We start from the raw sequence: 17,253 nt of genomic DNA, 5'->3' as shown, positions 1-17,253 counted from the left end.
TATACTTTATCCCACCTAAAGCACAATGTAATGCTCAAGTCATGTATTTTAAGAAAGAAATCTAAATGAAGCAGTCTTAAAATTAAGCTAGAAGGCGCAGTCATGTGTCTTGTCTAACAACTTTTAATCTAATCAGAAACTAGACGTTAATTTAAATCCATTTCTAAAATGAAAAGTGTAATATCTGCTATTCAAGTTTCACCATCAAAACATTCACTCACTTACAAGACTGCATTTCTGGCATCAAGCATGTTAGGTTTGAATATACCAAGATAAAAACATGAATGCATTCCCCAAAAGACTCAATATAAAATAAAGTAGGCACAATGCAAAAACAACAACAAAAAAAAAACCAAACCACACTTTAGCAACTTACATGCTTAAAATAAAAGCATTCACATGCTTTGTGAATCCTAAAAAGGTACCCACTAACCTTGCCTGTTTTTAAAAACAGTGACAACTGAGCTAGGTCTTGATGGAGGGCTAAACATTCCAAACAGAAACTCATTCAAAAAGTGTAAAATACAGGCTATAAACATTTGCTTATAGTCTGGCATACCAGAAACACAACAGGGTATACAAGTAAGGAAGTAGCACATGTGGCCAGAAATTGTTAACCAAGACTGGATCTTTCATGAGCTTTGAGTATGTCTAAGAGTATCCCAAAGGCAATGTCAACCACCGATAGTGTGTTTTTTGTTTTGTTTTGTTTTGTTTTAAATTGAAGATCTACCCACTTGTTTGGGAGAGTACGTGTGCGGCGGGGGGGGGGGGGGATTTCAAGCAGACTCCACACTTAGCAGGTAGTCCCTATTTGGGGCTCAGTCTAAGGACCCATAAGATAAAGACCTAAGCTGAAACCAAGAGAAGATGCTCAACCAACTGAGCTACCCAGGCGCCCTGAACCATGGATAGTTTTTAAGCAGGAATAAGACATCATATTTGGTTTTTATTATTTTTAAAGATGTATTGGCAATAGTACACTAGAAGAGATTCTTTTAATTTTTTAAATTATTAGGTGATATCGTAGAAGTACCCATGAGTCTATGTACTCAGCCTGTTAAGTAAAGGTTAGCATTTTTACACTTTCTTCATATTAAAAAACAAAACAAAACTTGCGGATATAACTGAAGATTGCTCACATACTCCCCAAATTCCATTCCCTTTCCCCCACAGGAGGGAACAGATTATCCCAAATTTGGCTTCCACTATTTCTCCATATTTTTATGTGCAACTAGATCTGTACCTTTTCACATATAGCATTGTTTTGTAGGGCCTCAAATTTTAAGCGATGTAAAAACGATCTATATATGTAAACCTAGGTCTGTATCTCTGTTATGTATCATTCAGAGCATTGGCTCTTAATGCTATTTGTGACTAGGACTTCTAAGACTCTAAGTGCTGACTTTCTATCCCCTAAAATACACGTTATGCCCCCCAAAATTTTAATTTGTGGGGGCTATCACTGACTCTCTCAACCCCATATTGTAGAAATTCCTAATACAAACAGAGAAGTAGATAACATTAGGAACTATAGCAGTTCAGGTAAGAGAAGAACGCGAGAAGTAAGTCACGGAGAATGAAAAAAAAGATCTTAAATACCAAGCATTTTACCCTTTCAACAATCTTAGGGAAACAGGCCTTATTTCTATTTATGTCAGAGCCCCCTACTAGAGGAAAGATTGCATTCAAATGTAGGACATACTAAGCTTTAAGGATGGGTCAGAAAACAAAGCAGTTTATCTACCAGATGCTTGAAAATTAGAGGTCTAGGAATAGATTTCAAAATGGCTGCTTTTTCAAAAGGATGATCTTGATACAGTATTTGGCAAACTGAAGAAAAAAATTTCAACTGTACCAACCCAACTCTCCATTATACTCAAGGAATAAATGCCCCAGAATGAATGATATGGAATACAGGTTTCCTAAGGATCAGTTCCTCTACAATCAGTGTGAACCTAGCATTACCTAGCCTTTAAATTAAAGCCACTGAGAAAATAATTATCTGTTCCATTCCAGGAGGAAACTGTATTTCCTGGACTGAAGATCAATTTTCAATGAAGCCCCTACTCAAAAATTTTTCAAAATTGTCTTTGGTTTTAACCTTATGCTTTAGATCCTAAAAGTTTCACAGGCTTTAGGGACAAAAACAATTTGCAAAATTATACAAAGAACTGAAACAGCTCTTTGCTTCATAGTAAAGAGGACCACTGCCAAGGACCAAAGAGAACAGCTCGCATACAGCACCTGTAACGTCTTCATACTGTTAACCACTCCTTTCCCCAAGAAGAGCATTACTAAGGTGGGCTCTCGGCCAACTATTAAGACCACTAAAATAGCATAGAGATTGGCAGGGAGGCTGTCACACACTAGGAGTTGCTAATGTCTCCACTCATGTTGACACTTTAAAACGGACCAAGGGCATACAAGGACATAAAAAAACAAACACCAAAAACCTCACCAAAGTTAGACATTTCTTTGCCATAGTGTGTTTTTTTGGAGAAAATTTTCTTTTTGGATCACCATCCTCTGAACTGCTTCTCCTGAAAACTTCCTTAACACCTGGTAAGTGTGAGAATCCAGGCCTTTTCTCACTTAGAAATATGCTTCTTTCCACTTAAAAGCATAAGCAGACTCAAAGGATAGAGAGTCAAGAAATCTAAAAGGCAACCAAAAGGTATAGCTTATGCCACTGAGTGTTCTGGTCTGGAGGTATATGACTAAACGTTAAGGAGTCTGACCATTCCTTTTGTGGGACTCAGCCTCCAGGTCATCTTGAGAAAGATCTTTGCTTTGATCATTACAGCACACAGGCTCTTTTTGACAGTTGACTGTTAGAAGTAAATCATGAGGGACGCCTGGGTCGCTCAGTGGTTGAGTGTCTGCCTTTGGCTCAGGGCGTGATCCCAGTCCAGGGATCTAGTCCCGCATCGGGCTCCCCTAAGAGGAGTCTGCTTCTTCCTCTGCCTATGCTTCTCTCTCTCATGAATAAATAAAATCTTTAAAAAAAAAAAAAAAGTAAATTATGAAAAGGCCGAGGGCAGGCCAGGTGGCGCAGCGGTTTAGCGCCGCCTGCAGCCCAGGGTGTGATCCTAGAGACCTGGGATCGAGTCCCACATCGGGCTCCTTGCATGGACCCTGCTTCTCCCTCTGCCTGTGTCTCTGCCTCTATGTCTCCCGTGAATAAATAAAATCAAGAAGGAAAGAAAGGAAAGAAAGAAGCCGAGATACTGGCCTAGAAGTCTAAACAGACTGCTAAATATTTGCTTCTTGCTTCCCTTGCTACATCTTACTCATTTCAAAGTGAAATGACTAATCATATAGGCTGCGAAGAACAGGAAACCAAGGTATCAAACACAAAAGCATACAGAAATGATAGGGAAGTATAAAAAAAGAGTCTCTTTTATTTTATTTTATTATTTTATTTTTAAAATATTTTATTTACTCATCCATGAGAGACAGAGAGAGCGGCAGAGACACAGGCAGAGGGAGAAGCAGGCTCCCTGCAGGGAGCCAGACGTGGGACTCGATCCCGGGTCTCCAGGATCAAGCCCTGGGCTGAAGGCAGGCGCCAAACCGCTGAGCCACCCAGGCTGCCCAGTCTCTACCTTTTAAAGAACTTATAAAATCGGAAATACAAGAACTATTTACAAACAATGAAGCTACACAGCAGCCACGTTAGATCAGTGTTCAGGAAGATTTAATGCTTCTAAGTAATACCATTTAAGCAATCTGCTTAACATTCTTCCAATGATAGCCACTACTTACATATTAAAGAACCAAAGTCAGTATTTATGAAAACAAAGATGATTACTGCGGTAACGCCAAGTGTTCACAATAATTTGTTATCCCATACTCCACCATTCATCTTGCACATTATCACACAAAGGTCCCAATGATAGCAGTAGCATAGACACAATTCCTATCATCACTTTTGGGAAAACTTAAGAAGTTCAGGCCATTACTGAAAAGTAATTTCTTGTATTTTTATTAAAGAGTCAACTTCTTTAAAAATTTTTGACTTAAAAACAAAATATGCATAAATAACTATGGGGAAAAGCACTATAAGGACAGCCCTTGACTTGCCTCTAAGACCTAAACTGAGCACAAGAAAATACTACCTTGGGGGCTGGATGAGATGAGGCCATGAGGTGGGAGGCAAGAAGAGTGCCTTTACAATAAATTTTGAGGTAAGAATCACCCTCAAGGAGCCTTTACAACCTAGCAAAATATAAAGGTACATATTCATATTCAGATCAATGATAGGACAAAATGCAGTACAACTGCCTAATTAGGCAGATAAAAACTATTTTAATTGTTCTTATAAAGATCAGGTTTACTATAAAGTAAAAAACTTCAGGCAGCCCGGGTGGCTCAGCAGTTTAGCGCCACCTTCAGCCCACGACCCTGAAGACCCGGGCTCGAGTCCCACATCACATCAGGCTCCCTGAGAGGAGCCTGCTTCTCCCTCTGCCTATGTCTCTGCCTCTCTTTCTCTCCCTGTGTCTCTCATAAATTTATAAAATCTTTAAAATAAAGTAAGAAAATGTCATTAAATTTAATGTTGTGAAATTTCTATATACCATGTGTAAACACAAATGGTAAAGGAGGAAACAGCAAACATTTCAGAGATGTATGCTCCCCTAAGTTATTTCAGAAGGAAGCGTGGCAAAAATACTTGGGGATCTGAACAATTTCATAAAACTGTAGACATGAATTAGAAGGAATAGTCGTTTTAAAATCATTTTAGTTTGGAATTTGTAATTTCTGAGAATTCCTGGAAGTTTCTTTTACCTTAAGGATTAACAGGCAGGTAGGTGCTACAAACCATGTCTCACTGTATCACTGACAATATATTAATTTCCTATTTAGTTCTAATTAGAGGTGAGACAGTGTGCTTGCTCATTAGACAAGATATAAAAAAATGGGTCGAACGAATAATACAATTTTTTCTTTAGATCACCACTTAAGTCACTTAGAATTATTCAAGCTATCCTTCCATAGGCAAACACAGCCAAATTCAGGTTCTCAGCTTTGATGTGTAAAAGCATACAAGGTAAGGGATGCCTGGGTGGCTCAGCAGTTGAGCGTCTGTCTGCCTGCCTTTGGCTCAGGGCATGATCCCGGAGTCCCAGGATCGAGTCCTGCATCAGGCTTCCTGCATGGAGTCTGCCTGTCTCTCATGAGTAAGTAAATAAAATCTTAAAATAAATAAAACAAAATTAACAGAGTCCACTGGTTGAAAACATCCAATTATACATTAGCTTTGAAATGATAACAAGACTAGGATGAATGTGAACCAGTACTCCATCCTAAAAATGAACAAGTAACCAAGTAGTGATTCATAACTGAAACTGACAAGACCAAATATGACAAATCCAGCTGTGCAAAGTTCAAAGTCTGAATGATAAAAGATTATGTTGGAAGTATTGTTGGAGATAAAAATCAGATGTTTAAGAGAAAGTATAAAACACTTCATCAAATTTTTCCCTTCCCCAAATAACAAGGCAGAGGGTAGTTTTGAAAATCTTATCTACCAAGATTAACTTGGCTAATAAAATATTCACTACATTCATCTGTTCTTAATTACACTGTTTAATTTTTAAATAAAATCATTGCTATTGGTAGCAAAATCAAATCATGAACACAAAATTTTCCAGAGGTTGAAAATCATTTTGTTAATTTCAAAATACTTTGTTTTGACAATGAGAATTAAGTTAGAAAAACTACCCTAAGATGATAAAATACAGGTAAAATATTTAAACTGTCTTTCATAATAATGGGTAAACCTAATACGTGAAAAAAGATTCCCCCTAATTCTTTATTTTTTTTTAAGATTTTATTTATTCATTCATGAGAGAGAGAGAGAGAGAGAGAGAGAGAGAGAGAGACACACACACAAAGACACAGGCAGAGGGAGAGGGAGAAGCAGGTTCCACGCAGGGCGCTCGACGTGGGACTTGATCCCGGGTCTCCAGGATTACGCCCTGGGCCAAAGGCAGGCAGGCACTAAACCACTGAGCCACCCAGGGATCCCCCCGCCCCTTAATTCTTTTAAATGGGTGTTTCTCATCCTTGCTTTACATTCTTTCAAGGTAAGTTGCACAAGGTGACAAACACCTAGTCCTGTATTTATACACTTGTTTCTTCCACTCAAAGCAGATTCTCGTGGGTAATAAGGCTTCCTCATTTTTTATCTCCTGGGACTAGACTACTGTGCCAGAGTAAAACCTCCATGTAAGTATTGATTAAAAAATTATCCCTAGGTCTGTGGATCTTAACCTGAGGGAGGCCTCAGAATCACCTAGGGGACACTTCAAAATTACGCCTATTCCCAGAGAAAATGATTCCATAAATCTGGATAAGATCCCATATACAATAGTCTTTAAGAAAGTGCTTAACAGGGGATCCCTGGGTGGCTCAGCGGTTTGGCGCCTGCCTCTGGCCCAGGGCGCGATCCTGGAGTCCCGGGATCGAGTGGGCTCCCAGCATGGAGCCTGCTTCTCCCTCCTCCTGTGTCTCTGCCTCTCTCTCTCTGTGTCTATGATAAATAAAAATAAATCTTTAAAGAAACTACTTAATATTGATATATAAATGCAGCCCTTGTCAAAATTCACAAACCATAACATATACTACAGAAAGCAAAAGCCAATCAAACGTTTCAGATTTTAATCTGAAAACTTTTATGTCAGTAGTAGGAACCTAATCAAGTGTCTTCCTTACAGGAAAAGGATCATTAGGGCAGCCCCGGTGGTTCAGCGGTTTAGCGCCTGCCTTCGCAGGATCACATCCCACGTCCGGCGCCCTGCGTGGAGCCTACTTCTCCCGCTGCCTGTGTCTCTGCCCCTCTGTGTCTCTCATGAATAAATAAATAAATAAATAAAATCCATAAAAAAAGGGGGGGGGGATTCCCTGGGCGGCACAGCAGTTTAGCGCCTGCCTTTGGCCCAGGGCATGATCCTGGAGACCCCGGATCGAATCCCACGTCGGGCTCCCGGTGCATGCAGCCTGCTTCTCCCTCTGCCTATGTCTCTGCCTCTCTCTCTCTATCATAAATAAAAATTTTTAAAAAAATATATTAAAAAAAAAAAGGATCATTATAGTCAAAAGGATTTGAAAAATCTGTAAGAATCAAACTGTATTTTGGACTAACAAGAAGCACTGAATCCATGAATTAAACAACCTACAACCTAGAGACAGAAGTAGTTGCTTTCTCCCCTAGCGCTAATAAGAGTATTCAACTTTACATTTGCAGGAATAACGAAAACTAGACCACTACAGATGAGGAGGAGGATGAAAGCAACGTCCAAGTTAGTCACTCTTAATAAAACTAAACTCCAAGGTCACCATCATCAGCATCCGTGAGTCACACAACAATCCCACAAAATTAGCTGGCTACCGAAGCACCTTAAGGATCTTAAAGAAACACCTGCAAAACCATGTTATCCAGCCTATAGGCTCTTTGGGGACAAAATGTATTTTAAGATACATCTAGCAATTAGTCAGCACATGGTGGTTCCCATAGTCCTTGAAAAGAGACTAATCAAAAAGAAACTCACTCTTGTTTTCAAAACTTAGGTTAGTGGACCACTCAGTTCACATTTATCCATAACCTGAGAAGAAGATTGAAGTTGAATCCCAGTTATTTAAATGTGAAATGGGAGAGGAGAGTAACAGGTAGCAAGACCAAACTGACATTCATTCATTCATCTGATAAAAAGAGAAACTCAAATGGTCTGAAAAAGCAGTATAGCATAGAGTTTAAAAGCGTAAATTCTTGAGGTAGACTATCTGATATGCATCTCAGTCACTCACTAGCTGTGTGACTACACAAGGAACTTAACTTCTCTTTGCCTGTTTCCTCATGCATAAAATGGAATGGTAAAGAGCATCTATCTCAGAGAACTGTTGTGAGGATTAGGGAAGTGGATTCTTACAAAGGGCTTAGGAATAGTGCTTGGTACATAGTAAATGCTAAGTCTTCACTATTATCAGCAGCACAATAATGCTAAAGAAAAATCTTTTAAATACCAAAAACCTAAAGTTTGATATAACAGTTAAGACACAATGTAGAGCCAAGACTATCCAGGTTCTAATCCCAATTCTCCCAAGGTATGACCCCTGGGCGGTTTTTGTTTTACCTTTCTGTGCCTCAGGTTTCTAATCTTGAAATGAAGATAATAATTTAATTGTACCCACTTCCTTGAGTTGTTGTAATATTTAAGGTGTTAATTCAGATGTTTCAAATAGTTCTGACACACTACAAACAAAACATTGCTCATCTAGGCTCAGCTCACTTATGTAAAGTTCTGAAAATTTCCTCAAAATACAAGCACTCTATGTTATTTTGTTTAATGGAAGTAGTAAAATTGTGGTCCTCAAACACCACTAATCAACTTGGGAGTTCCCTTTTTTTGATTCTAGTTGTTTAATTAAATAGTCCTGTAAAACCAAACTACAGCTTATGAAATAAATAATACAGCAAAAAACCCAAGTAAGATTATTTGATAGGGCTGCCTGGTCTAAGAAATACTCAAAATATTGTAACGTAAGCATTAGGAAAAAAAAAAAAAAAAAACCAAAGGCTTGATCTAAGGAACTACTACTAATGGCTAAAAATTTCCCATTGATAAGCATTTCAAGAAAGTATCAACAAGGAATACAGATCTCTTAATAGTTTGAATTTAGGGGCTGTAGACAGTAAATTCAAAACAGATACATGACAGAAGAAATACCATACTAACATCAATGCCTACTCGACCTCATTTCTAGAACAGAGGTTCCCCCCAAAAGAGCCATCTTCTTTATCCACTCACTAAAATTGTTTGGATCTTGCATTTTTTGTTTTTTTTTGACGTTTCATCATGTGATTCTGACATTAACAGCTAAATACCAAGCCACATGCCTTTCAAAAACCTTCTATAGGCTGAATCAACAGTCCCACATAACACTGTTTCTTCCAATTTGGAAAGTATTACGTCCAGTTTCTGTATTACGCATACCTTCAAAATATTTACAGCAAAAGACAGACCGGTATTAATGAAAAGCACTAAACTAAGAAAGTTCTTTAGCAAGTTTTTGAAGATTAAAAATAGTAGTATTAATAACCTGAATGCCTTGTGCCAGGGGCCTGTTCAAAGCCACACACTGGCCTCTTTAATCCTAGAATTAAAAAGAAATAAAATCTAGGTACCTAAATTTGTTTAGCTCGCTGTTGCATCCCTACTGTCTAGAACATACTAGGCACTCAACTATTGTTCGTAGATAACAAGTATTCGCTTTATAGAGGCATACAAATAACTTGCCCATTCCCAGAACTCTAACTGGATAATTTCTGCTCCAAAGTTCACATTCTTAACTACTATATTGCCTCTCTAAAGCTTCTAAATCATTAAGTAGTGTCACAGCAGCTGGGTATCACCTGTAAAAGAAAAAAAATCAATGAGACCTTCCTTTAAAGTGTTGTTCCACATGCATAAAAAGCTATGGATTTGAAATTACTCCACATCTCAGTAAACTGAACTGATTCGCATAGATAAAAGGTTTTGATCTGTACTGAATATTCTATTCTTTGTATTAACTATGCTGTAAAATAGGACCACGCTTCTCCAATGTGTTGCTGGCCTTAGAATGGGCAAAGAAATGCTTAATCCTTTTTACTTTAAATCTTAACTCCTAAAAGTTTTTTCCTCTCCAAAACAAACATTTAAGTGTATATTTTACATAAACGCACAATGACAATGCAATGATGGACTAAATCAAAATTCAAGATTTCAGTCTCAATACATTACATGAAAATCTGAACCATCATCTTTCAGAATACCAGTTTGGCCAAATAAACTCAAAGTCACACATATTAAAAATTAGGCAGCATCAGGTCTACTTAGTATAAGCCAAGTCCTTGCCATGCCTTCCATATAGAACTCCTTTAAAAAAAAGTAACCCATCAAAACCGAAGTTTCTAACCCACAGCCCCCTGTCTCCCTAGTTTTTTAGTAAGGCTGAATTTATTCCATGACATTTTTTTCAAGTTAGCTGTAAATACTCCACCCTCCTCGATTGTGCAAGAACCAAATACACCACACATACACAAGTTGCAAAAAAGGGAAATACAGTCTGAGAGTTTGAACATCGAGTCTTCAGCAGGACGTCTTAAGAGCTGTGTACAATCTGATGTAAAAGTTAACATTTAACAAAGAATATTATTTCATATAATTACGAAAGGAGATGCCGGAAAAAGCCTGAACCAGTTAAAGCAGCCGCCATCTTAAAATGCGGGATAGAAGTTAGAGCAAGAAAATGAGACTAAACCACCGGAGGTGAAGGTTCCGCTCACCCGGCGCCCCCCCCCCCCCCGGCTCGAAAAACCTTATTTTTTCAACTTCTATCAATAGTTTATATCAAACCACGTTTCAAGTAGCCAAACAATCATCTCCGAAAGTGTTATAAAATCAGCCGAGACAAAGATAGGTACACCAAACCTTCCCTTACTGCCATCACACCCGGACCGCCCACCCCCCCCACCCCCCAGTCAAAAGAAGGGAGCTTCCAGAAGCCTTTTACATCAGTTCTCAGCGTCCCTCTTATAAATTCGAGTGAGAAGTCTCAACTACAAAACCTAAGGAAGTGGTAACATCGCGTCGGCCCATCTCTTCCCAGCCCCACTTATTCTTGTGTAACCTGCTCAGAGTCGATGAAGTTTAACTAGGTTCAGTCACTACTCTTCAGCCGCCGAGAGACTTCTACACCGACCCTCAATTAGGTTCAGGACCCGCCAGATTTCTATCACCTCCCCTAGGAGTTTCCTACGATTCTTCCCCCTAGAAAACCCGAAAACCTTGATCTTACTACAGCCAAAGTTCTTAAGCACCGAGAACAGGGAGAGCCATGACATCTGCTGGAGCGTCTCTGGGCAATTCTGACCCTCAAACAAGACTAAAACTCTTCTTTTAGCAGCAGAACCGAAGCGCCTAAAATCACTCTCCCCCACCCCTAATTTGGGCCGACTCCACTGAAACATACTCAAGATAAACAGCTCACTGGCCACAAGTGTTCGGTTCTCTAGCTTTAAGCCTCCTTTCTTTCCCATCCCATCCCATCCCATCCCCCCCCAACAGAAGTGACCCAAGGAGAGACGTTTTCCTAATTATACTTCCTCCCCACCCCCACGCTTTCCTCCGAGACCGAGCCTTCCTTTCCTCCCACGACCCCATTCCCTTCAGCCCCGTGGGTTACCTTATTAATCCGTTTCAGCGCCATAGTCTGTGCTTTTCGTCTGGCTCCTCACTCTCTCGGTGTGTGCTCCAAGGTCCGGCCAAAACTCTTGATTACGCGGGCGGCAGGGAAGGGTCGTCTCTCTTCGTCTCACACCGGCTCTGCCAGACACAGGCGCCTTTTGCAAAAACGGAGCAGGTCAGCACTCGCACAGGCCCCGGAGAGACCCCGATGAATCCAGGTCCCTTAAAACGGTCGCGATCCGGGGTGGGTGGGGTGGCGTGGCAAAGCCACCAACAGCCTCTATGCCGTGCTTCGGCCCGAAGCGGCGGCGAGGGTGACGGGGAGAGCGGAGGGGGCGGCTACAAGTTTGACTTCCCGGCCTCTCGACAGAGACCCGGGTGGGAGAGGAAGAGGCGTAGGAGAAAGGGGTGGGTGCGGGGCAGGGTCCGGAGCCCAGCAGAGGAGGAGCCGGGGCCTAGTCGGCGCTGTGCCGGCGTCACCAGGGCAAAGAAAGGCTAGGGGGGAGGGGGGACACTGGAGGCTCCGGACTGACGCCGGAGTTCTTTCGGTTTCTGCTCAAAGGTGCGGCCCGGAAGGAGAAGGAGATAATAGAGAGACTTGCTGTAGGTTGCTGTCCCCGCAGCCAGAGCTATTCTGTCGGCCCTGACGCCACCGCACACTCCGCCTTCCAGCGCGCTCCCGCACGCGCCCGCCCCGCCACCGCCACCGCCACCGCCACCGCCACCACGCGCCCGAGCTGCCCCTGAGGCTCCGGCTCGGGCGCGAGGACGCGCCCATTCCCCCACCCCCTTGGGCAGGAGAGGCCCCGGCTTCCCCAGCCTTCCCACCCTACCCCACCCAACAGGCTGGTCACTCAAGCCACCCAAGGCCTGGATCTCCCCTCTTACCCGGCCGGCCAGGGGCCCGGCCTCCCTTCCCTTCCCTTCCCCTAGCCGTCCGCACCCACGCGTACAGAGGGGCCGGGGCCTCCCTCAAGCTGCGGCCTCGGCCTCCTCCCCGCGCGGCAGCTGGTGCCTCCCCGGCCCTACGGGGCTCACGCGCACGACACAGCCACAAGATGTCCGCTCTGACGGAACTACTGCCAGCTGCCACGCTCCGCCCCTCCCCCCTCCTCCTGCCTCTTCACCGCCGCGTATCAGTCCGCCAACGCCGCCGTCGCGAGCACGGGACGAATCTAAGGGTGAGGGGGGGGACGGTTGACTTCCTACGTCCGGGACCGAGTTTATCTGTGCTACCCCCTCGTCCTTCTTTTCGGAACAGCACCTTCTTACTACACAGATCGGAGGTTGGACTGGGAGGGCGGGGGCCGGAGGCGGGTCATGGGCTGCGGGGGGAGGGTGGACGAGCGGCGGAAACCCTCAGACTCAGAGAAGCATCGAGAACCGGAAGGAGACCATGGGAGGAAGGTAATGGAAGCGGCAGCTGCGCGGTCGAGACCCACGCCCCTCCCAGCAGCGTCCCCCCAGTTTCCTCACTTGGTATTGAGGCGGCGGATCTCGCGAGAACCTCCTGGCTGGCTAACCGGAGCGATAGCCCTGCAATGACTTAAGGGCAGTTGTGTGAGCTCTTCCTGCTGGGGGCCCGCCCCCAAATCTACGAATTCTCGCGAGACGCGATAGGCACCGGCTGGGGTTGGGGCGGGCCGTCGTCGGGAAGCACCGCCCCTGAATGCTTCTGCTGGTGGGAGGGAGGGGAACTGGAATTCCCCGGACGGGTTGGAGCGCGCGCCGAGGCGTCCGTCGCTCACGCGCCCAATCAGGAATGTGCGGCGGGAGGTGCCACGGGCTAATTACTAGGTACCTTTAGTCCAGGTTGATCCGGGCCTTCCGAGATTGCGGTGAAGCAGGTGAGCGATATATATATATATATACACTCGCCTGCCGGTGCGGGCTAGTTAACCCGCGGGAGGAGGCGGCCCTCAGAGTGCAACACTCCTTTTGAATAGAGCCGAGCGGACCGCCGGTGAGCGCTCTCAGGTGCCGAGACACGGCGCGTTTCTGACCTAGAGGAAAGGGGGCCTCGGCCCCCTAGAGCCCTTCCCAGAGTCACAGTAGTCTAGGAACCAGATTCAACCATGAACTAACGTGGAGGGCAGGGAAACTGGGGCAGGCTCTTTGCCTGCCTGCCGCCATCCGCCAGGATGGAGGTACGGGAAGAGACTTAAAACCTCTTTCTTCCTCTTGCCGTGTTTCGACTTCTAGGTCCACAGAGTTGCAAGACTCAAAAGGTCAGAGTTTTGGGTCAGAAAAACTTATTACTTAACTGAAACATCCGGGGGCGGGCAGAAAGAGAAGAGCAGAGTTGGCCTGTTTAATCTGCCGGGTGTAAAATAATAATGGAGAAGGTGGTTTGGCTCTCTAGTGTATCCTTCAGGCAAAGGGGTGGTACGACAGTAATTTTTAAAAGGATTAAAGGTAAGCGCTGACCTGCTTAAAGTTTTCTGACATTTCCTAACTTAACGAAGTGTGGGTATCTTAAAGAATCAAAGAGGAATATAAACTTGTTTTTAGAATATACTTAAAAAAAGAAAAGCAGCAATTTCTGGTTACAATGAAGTATTACCTAATAAAAGCTAAAGTAGGTCTGTGATGAATGGGCCAATGTATACTGCTTGCGTGGTCAGGAGGAGTGTCACTCGAGCAATCGGTGAAACCCTGCTCAAACTGGTATCTATGTGAATCAGCTAAGGGTTTTGTTCAGAATGTCGATTTTGGTGTAGTAGGCCTTGGTGGAGCATGAGATTTCACAGCTTTAACAAACTCTCAGGTGGTGCAGATGATTCTGGCCGGAGTACAGCCCCGTGAATAGCAGAGTACTAAAGTGCTCATCACACAGCCTGTTTCCCTTCTCCCAGAATAATCTTTGTTCTCCGATTTAACCGGTCTACTTGAGTAGAAACACATAATTAGGCAGTTGGGCTGGAGGGTGAAATCCAGGTTTGAGTTCTTGCTCTATTCTCGTTGGTGTGATACTGTGTGGTTGCTTACCATCTTAGCTTCTTCCCACACTGAACTATACATAATAATAGCAGCCTTTTTTTTTTTTTTTTACAGGTTTGTGGTATAGTTCGGGTGTCATAATGTATGTGAAAGGGCACTGTAGACTATAATACTGGTAAACATAAGTTATTAATCTAACCGGTCAGACATTAACTGGCCAGAATGTGAAACAAACATGTAAGAATAATCATAAATATAGGTAATGTTTATGCAACACTTGTCCTGTGTCAGGTACTGTGCCTAGTAACCTTTCACAAATAAAGAACTTGATGCTTAGGGAGATGAAGTTACTGTCCCAGGATTACACAGTTAATAAATGGCAGAAGTAGAGTTTGAACCCAGGCAGTTAACTTCAGGGTATTTAATGAGTGGAATTTCATACTGCCTTTTAATTTAGAAAGTAGAGGGACACCTAGGTGGCTCAGCAGTTGAGCACCTGTCTTCTGCCCTGGGCGTGATCCTGGAGTCCCAGGATTGAGTCCCATATCGGACTCCCTGCATGAAGCCTGCTTCTCTCTCTGCCCGTCTCTTGCCTCTCTCATGAATAAAAAAAAAAAAAAATTTTTTGAATCTTAAAAAAAAAAGTTTGTTTAAAAGAATAATTTAGGAAGTAGGGGAGTAAGATGCTTTATATTTCTACTTTCAGTGTCCTCTGAATCTAATTTTGACTTATTTCTCCCTCTGTTTTGTTCTTTCAGAAGCCAAGGTTACAAGAGTGATAGGAAACATCCCCCAAAGGGAACGCACAATATCCAGGAGGTCCATAAAGAAAAGTCTCAGATAAGCCAATTTGTATTCCCCTAATCTAAACAAACTTCAGTATGAAAGTATAATGGAACATGTTAATGCTCTTAATTAACAAAGCATAACAGACTGGCACAAATTTGAGGTCAGAGTTCTTAACTTTTTTGTGCCACAGACCACATTGGCAGTCTGGTAAAGCCATGGACTCTTCTAAGAATAATGTTTTTAAATGTATAAAGTAAAATTCATAGCAACAATTATGTTGTGATGTAAAGTATCTTCTCTTGGTGATACAGATGTAGGTATTGTTGCTTACTTTCAAAATTGAAGGAAATAGTAAATTTCGGTTAGAGATTAGTAAAAATAAAGATGTATTTTTTTTCCCCATCCAAATTCACATACTCCCTAGTTCTGTCCATGAACTTTATGATAAAAAATTTTAGGTAAGGTCTTAGTGGACTTATTCCTGTTGGTAAACCTTGAAGGGATTGTGAAATTTTAACATATGGTTATAATTTATATTCATAACAGTAGTGATTCATTAAAAGTTTAATTACTGCCAGTGTACTTATTAAGAATACATGAAAGTACATAATAGGTCTAGGAAATAGTTTATCCCATCCGTTTTTTTTTTTTTTTTAACTGTACCTATAAACATACCCTATAGAAAACTTCCCTATCCAGATGATTCATTCCCCAAGCATTCTGGTAACTTAGGTTTTACTATATCATTCTTATTTATTACACACCTTTACAAATAAGATGTGGTGGAGGGGGTGCCTGGGTGGCTCAGTCAGTTAACGGTTTGCCTTCAGCGAGCCCTGCATTAAGCCTTGAGCCTCTCATCAGACTGTCTGCTGTTCCTCCTGCTTGTTGTCTCTCTCTGTCAAATAAATAAAATCTTAAAAAAAAAAAAAATGTGGTGGGGATGCCTGAGTGGTTCAGCGGTTGAGCATCTGCCTTTGGCCCACGGTGTGATCCTAGAGTCCCGGGATCGAGTCCCGTATCGGGCTCCCTGCATGGAGCCTGCTTCTCTCTCTGCCTCTCTCTCTCTCTCTCTCTCTCTCTCTCTCTCTCATGAATAAATAAAATCTTTTTAAAAAAGAATTCCTTAAAAAAAAAATGTGGAAGAGCTCCAAAATGAAATAGCCAAAGGTGAAATTAAATACTGTAAATTTCTTAATAAGTGTTAACAATTATTATTTGAAGTACTGTGTGTGGGGTCTTTTAATACATTCTCTTATCAAATCCCTGTTATATAGATGAAACACTCAAGGTCACAGAATTATTAACTAGTAGAGTCAGGATTTAAAACCTAGGCAGTGGGATCCCTGGGTGGCACAGCGGTTTAGCGCCTGCCTTTGGCCCAGGGCTTGATCCTGGAGACCCGGGATCGAATCCCACGTCGGGCTCCCAGTGCATGGAGCCTGCTTCTCCCTCTGCGTGTGTCTCTGCCTCTCTCTCTCTCTGACTATCATAAATAAATAAAAAAAAAAAAAATTTAAAACCTAGGCAGTTTGGCCTCAAAGCTCACACTCAACCAGTAAATTGTTGGATTATTTTTTTAGTACTTTGACTCTTGAGTGATATTAGTTTGCCTAATAGTGAAACAAGTATATATTTGCTGCCTCAATTATTTATGCATTTCTTAATATTCCAAGTAAAATTCCATCCAGCGACTGAAAGGAATTTTTTTAAATTCTTCCTTTGCAGCAATATTGTTTATAGTACCCAATGCCACCTTTAGCTAAGTGAGCAACCATTTCGGGCAGGAAAATTGTCTTGCAGAGATTTTTATTGCAATAGAGTTTTGCTTAGAAGATCAAGAAATCCACTTAGCCTTTCCCTGCCTTATAAACATGCTTTCTCATCTGGTATTAAACCTTTATTTTATAATGGTGCCACTATATTTTTACGTTGGCCACTGTCAAGATTGTATATAAGAAATGATGACATACAAATAAATCCTGATATATGAAACTCTAGATTATATATGCTGAGAAACAAATGATTGTGTAATCTCAAATTTTTATTTCGCACCAAAGTGAATTTGATTGACTAGACTTTGCTTTTTATAATTATACCAGCAAACTTAACAATTTTACCCAGTTTTGTTAGAGTTGAACTTAAAATGAACATGGCCTAGAAACATTTTGATGCTTTAGGGCAGCCTAAAGCATATCTAGTGTTCCCATAACACTAGATGTTAGCACTCATCTTACAGTTGCAAATAAGGTTAAAACCGACATTCATTTGACTATTTGAATTACAG

General features: G+C 42.1%; 1 protein-coding gene across 4 annotated transcripts in view; it reads right to left on the bottom strand.

Annotated features, from left to right (window-relative positions):
* Nucleotides 1-12,821, bottom strand: part of UBE2D3 (ubiquitin conjugating enzyme E2 D3) — a 30,627-nt gene extending 17,806 nt beyond the window's left edge. Inside the window, exons 1-2 of one of the 4 annotated variants that reach the window (XM_055342347.1) lie at nt 12,714-12,821; nt 11,236-11,392 (exon numbers count right to left, since the gene is read on the bottom strand). In XM_055342347.1, the coding sequence (XP_055198322.1) occupies nt 11,236-11,259 (24 nt within the window). In that variant the 5' untranslated portion in view covers nt 11,260-11,392; nt 12,714-12,821. Of the gene's footprint in view, nt 1-11,235; nt 11,393-12,180; nt 12,348-12,501; nt 12,640-12,713 lie in introns of those variants that run through there. The other 3 variants (XM_055342348.1, XM_055342345.1, XM_055342346.1) reach the window with 3 other exon arrangements.
* Nucleotides 12,822-17,253: the final 4,432 nt, after the last annotated feature.

Source organism: Nyctereutes procyonoides, unplaced genomic scaffold, assembly GCF_905146905.1.
Source record: "Nyctereutes procyonoides isolate TBG_1078 unplaced genomic scaffold, NYPRO_anot_genome, whole genome shotgun sequence".
NCBI classification, from domain to species: Eukaryota; Metazoa; Chordata; class Mammalia; order Carnivora; family Canidae; genus Nyctereutes; species Nyctereutes procyonoides.
This window is presented reverse-complemented; position numbering and strand designations above follow the sequence as displayed.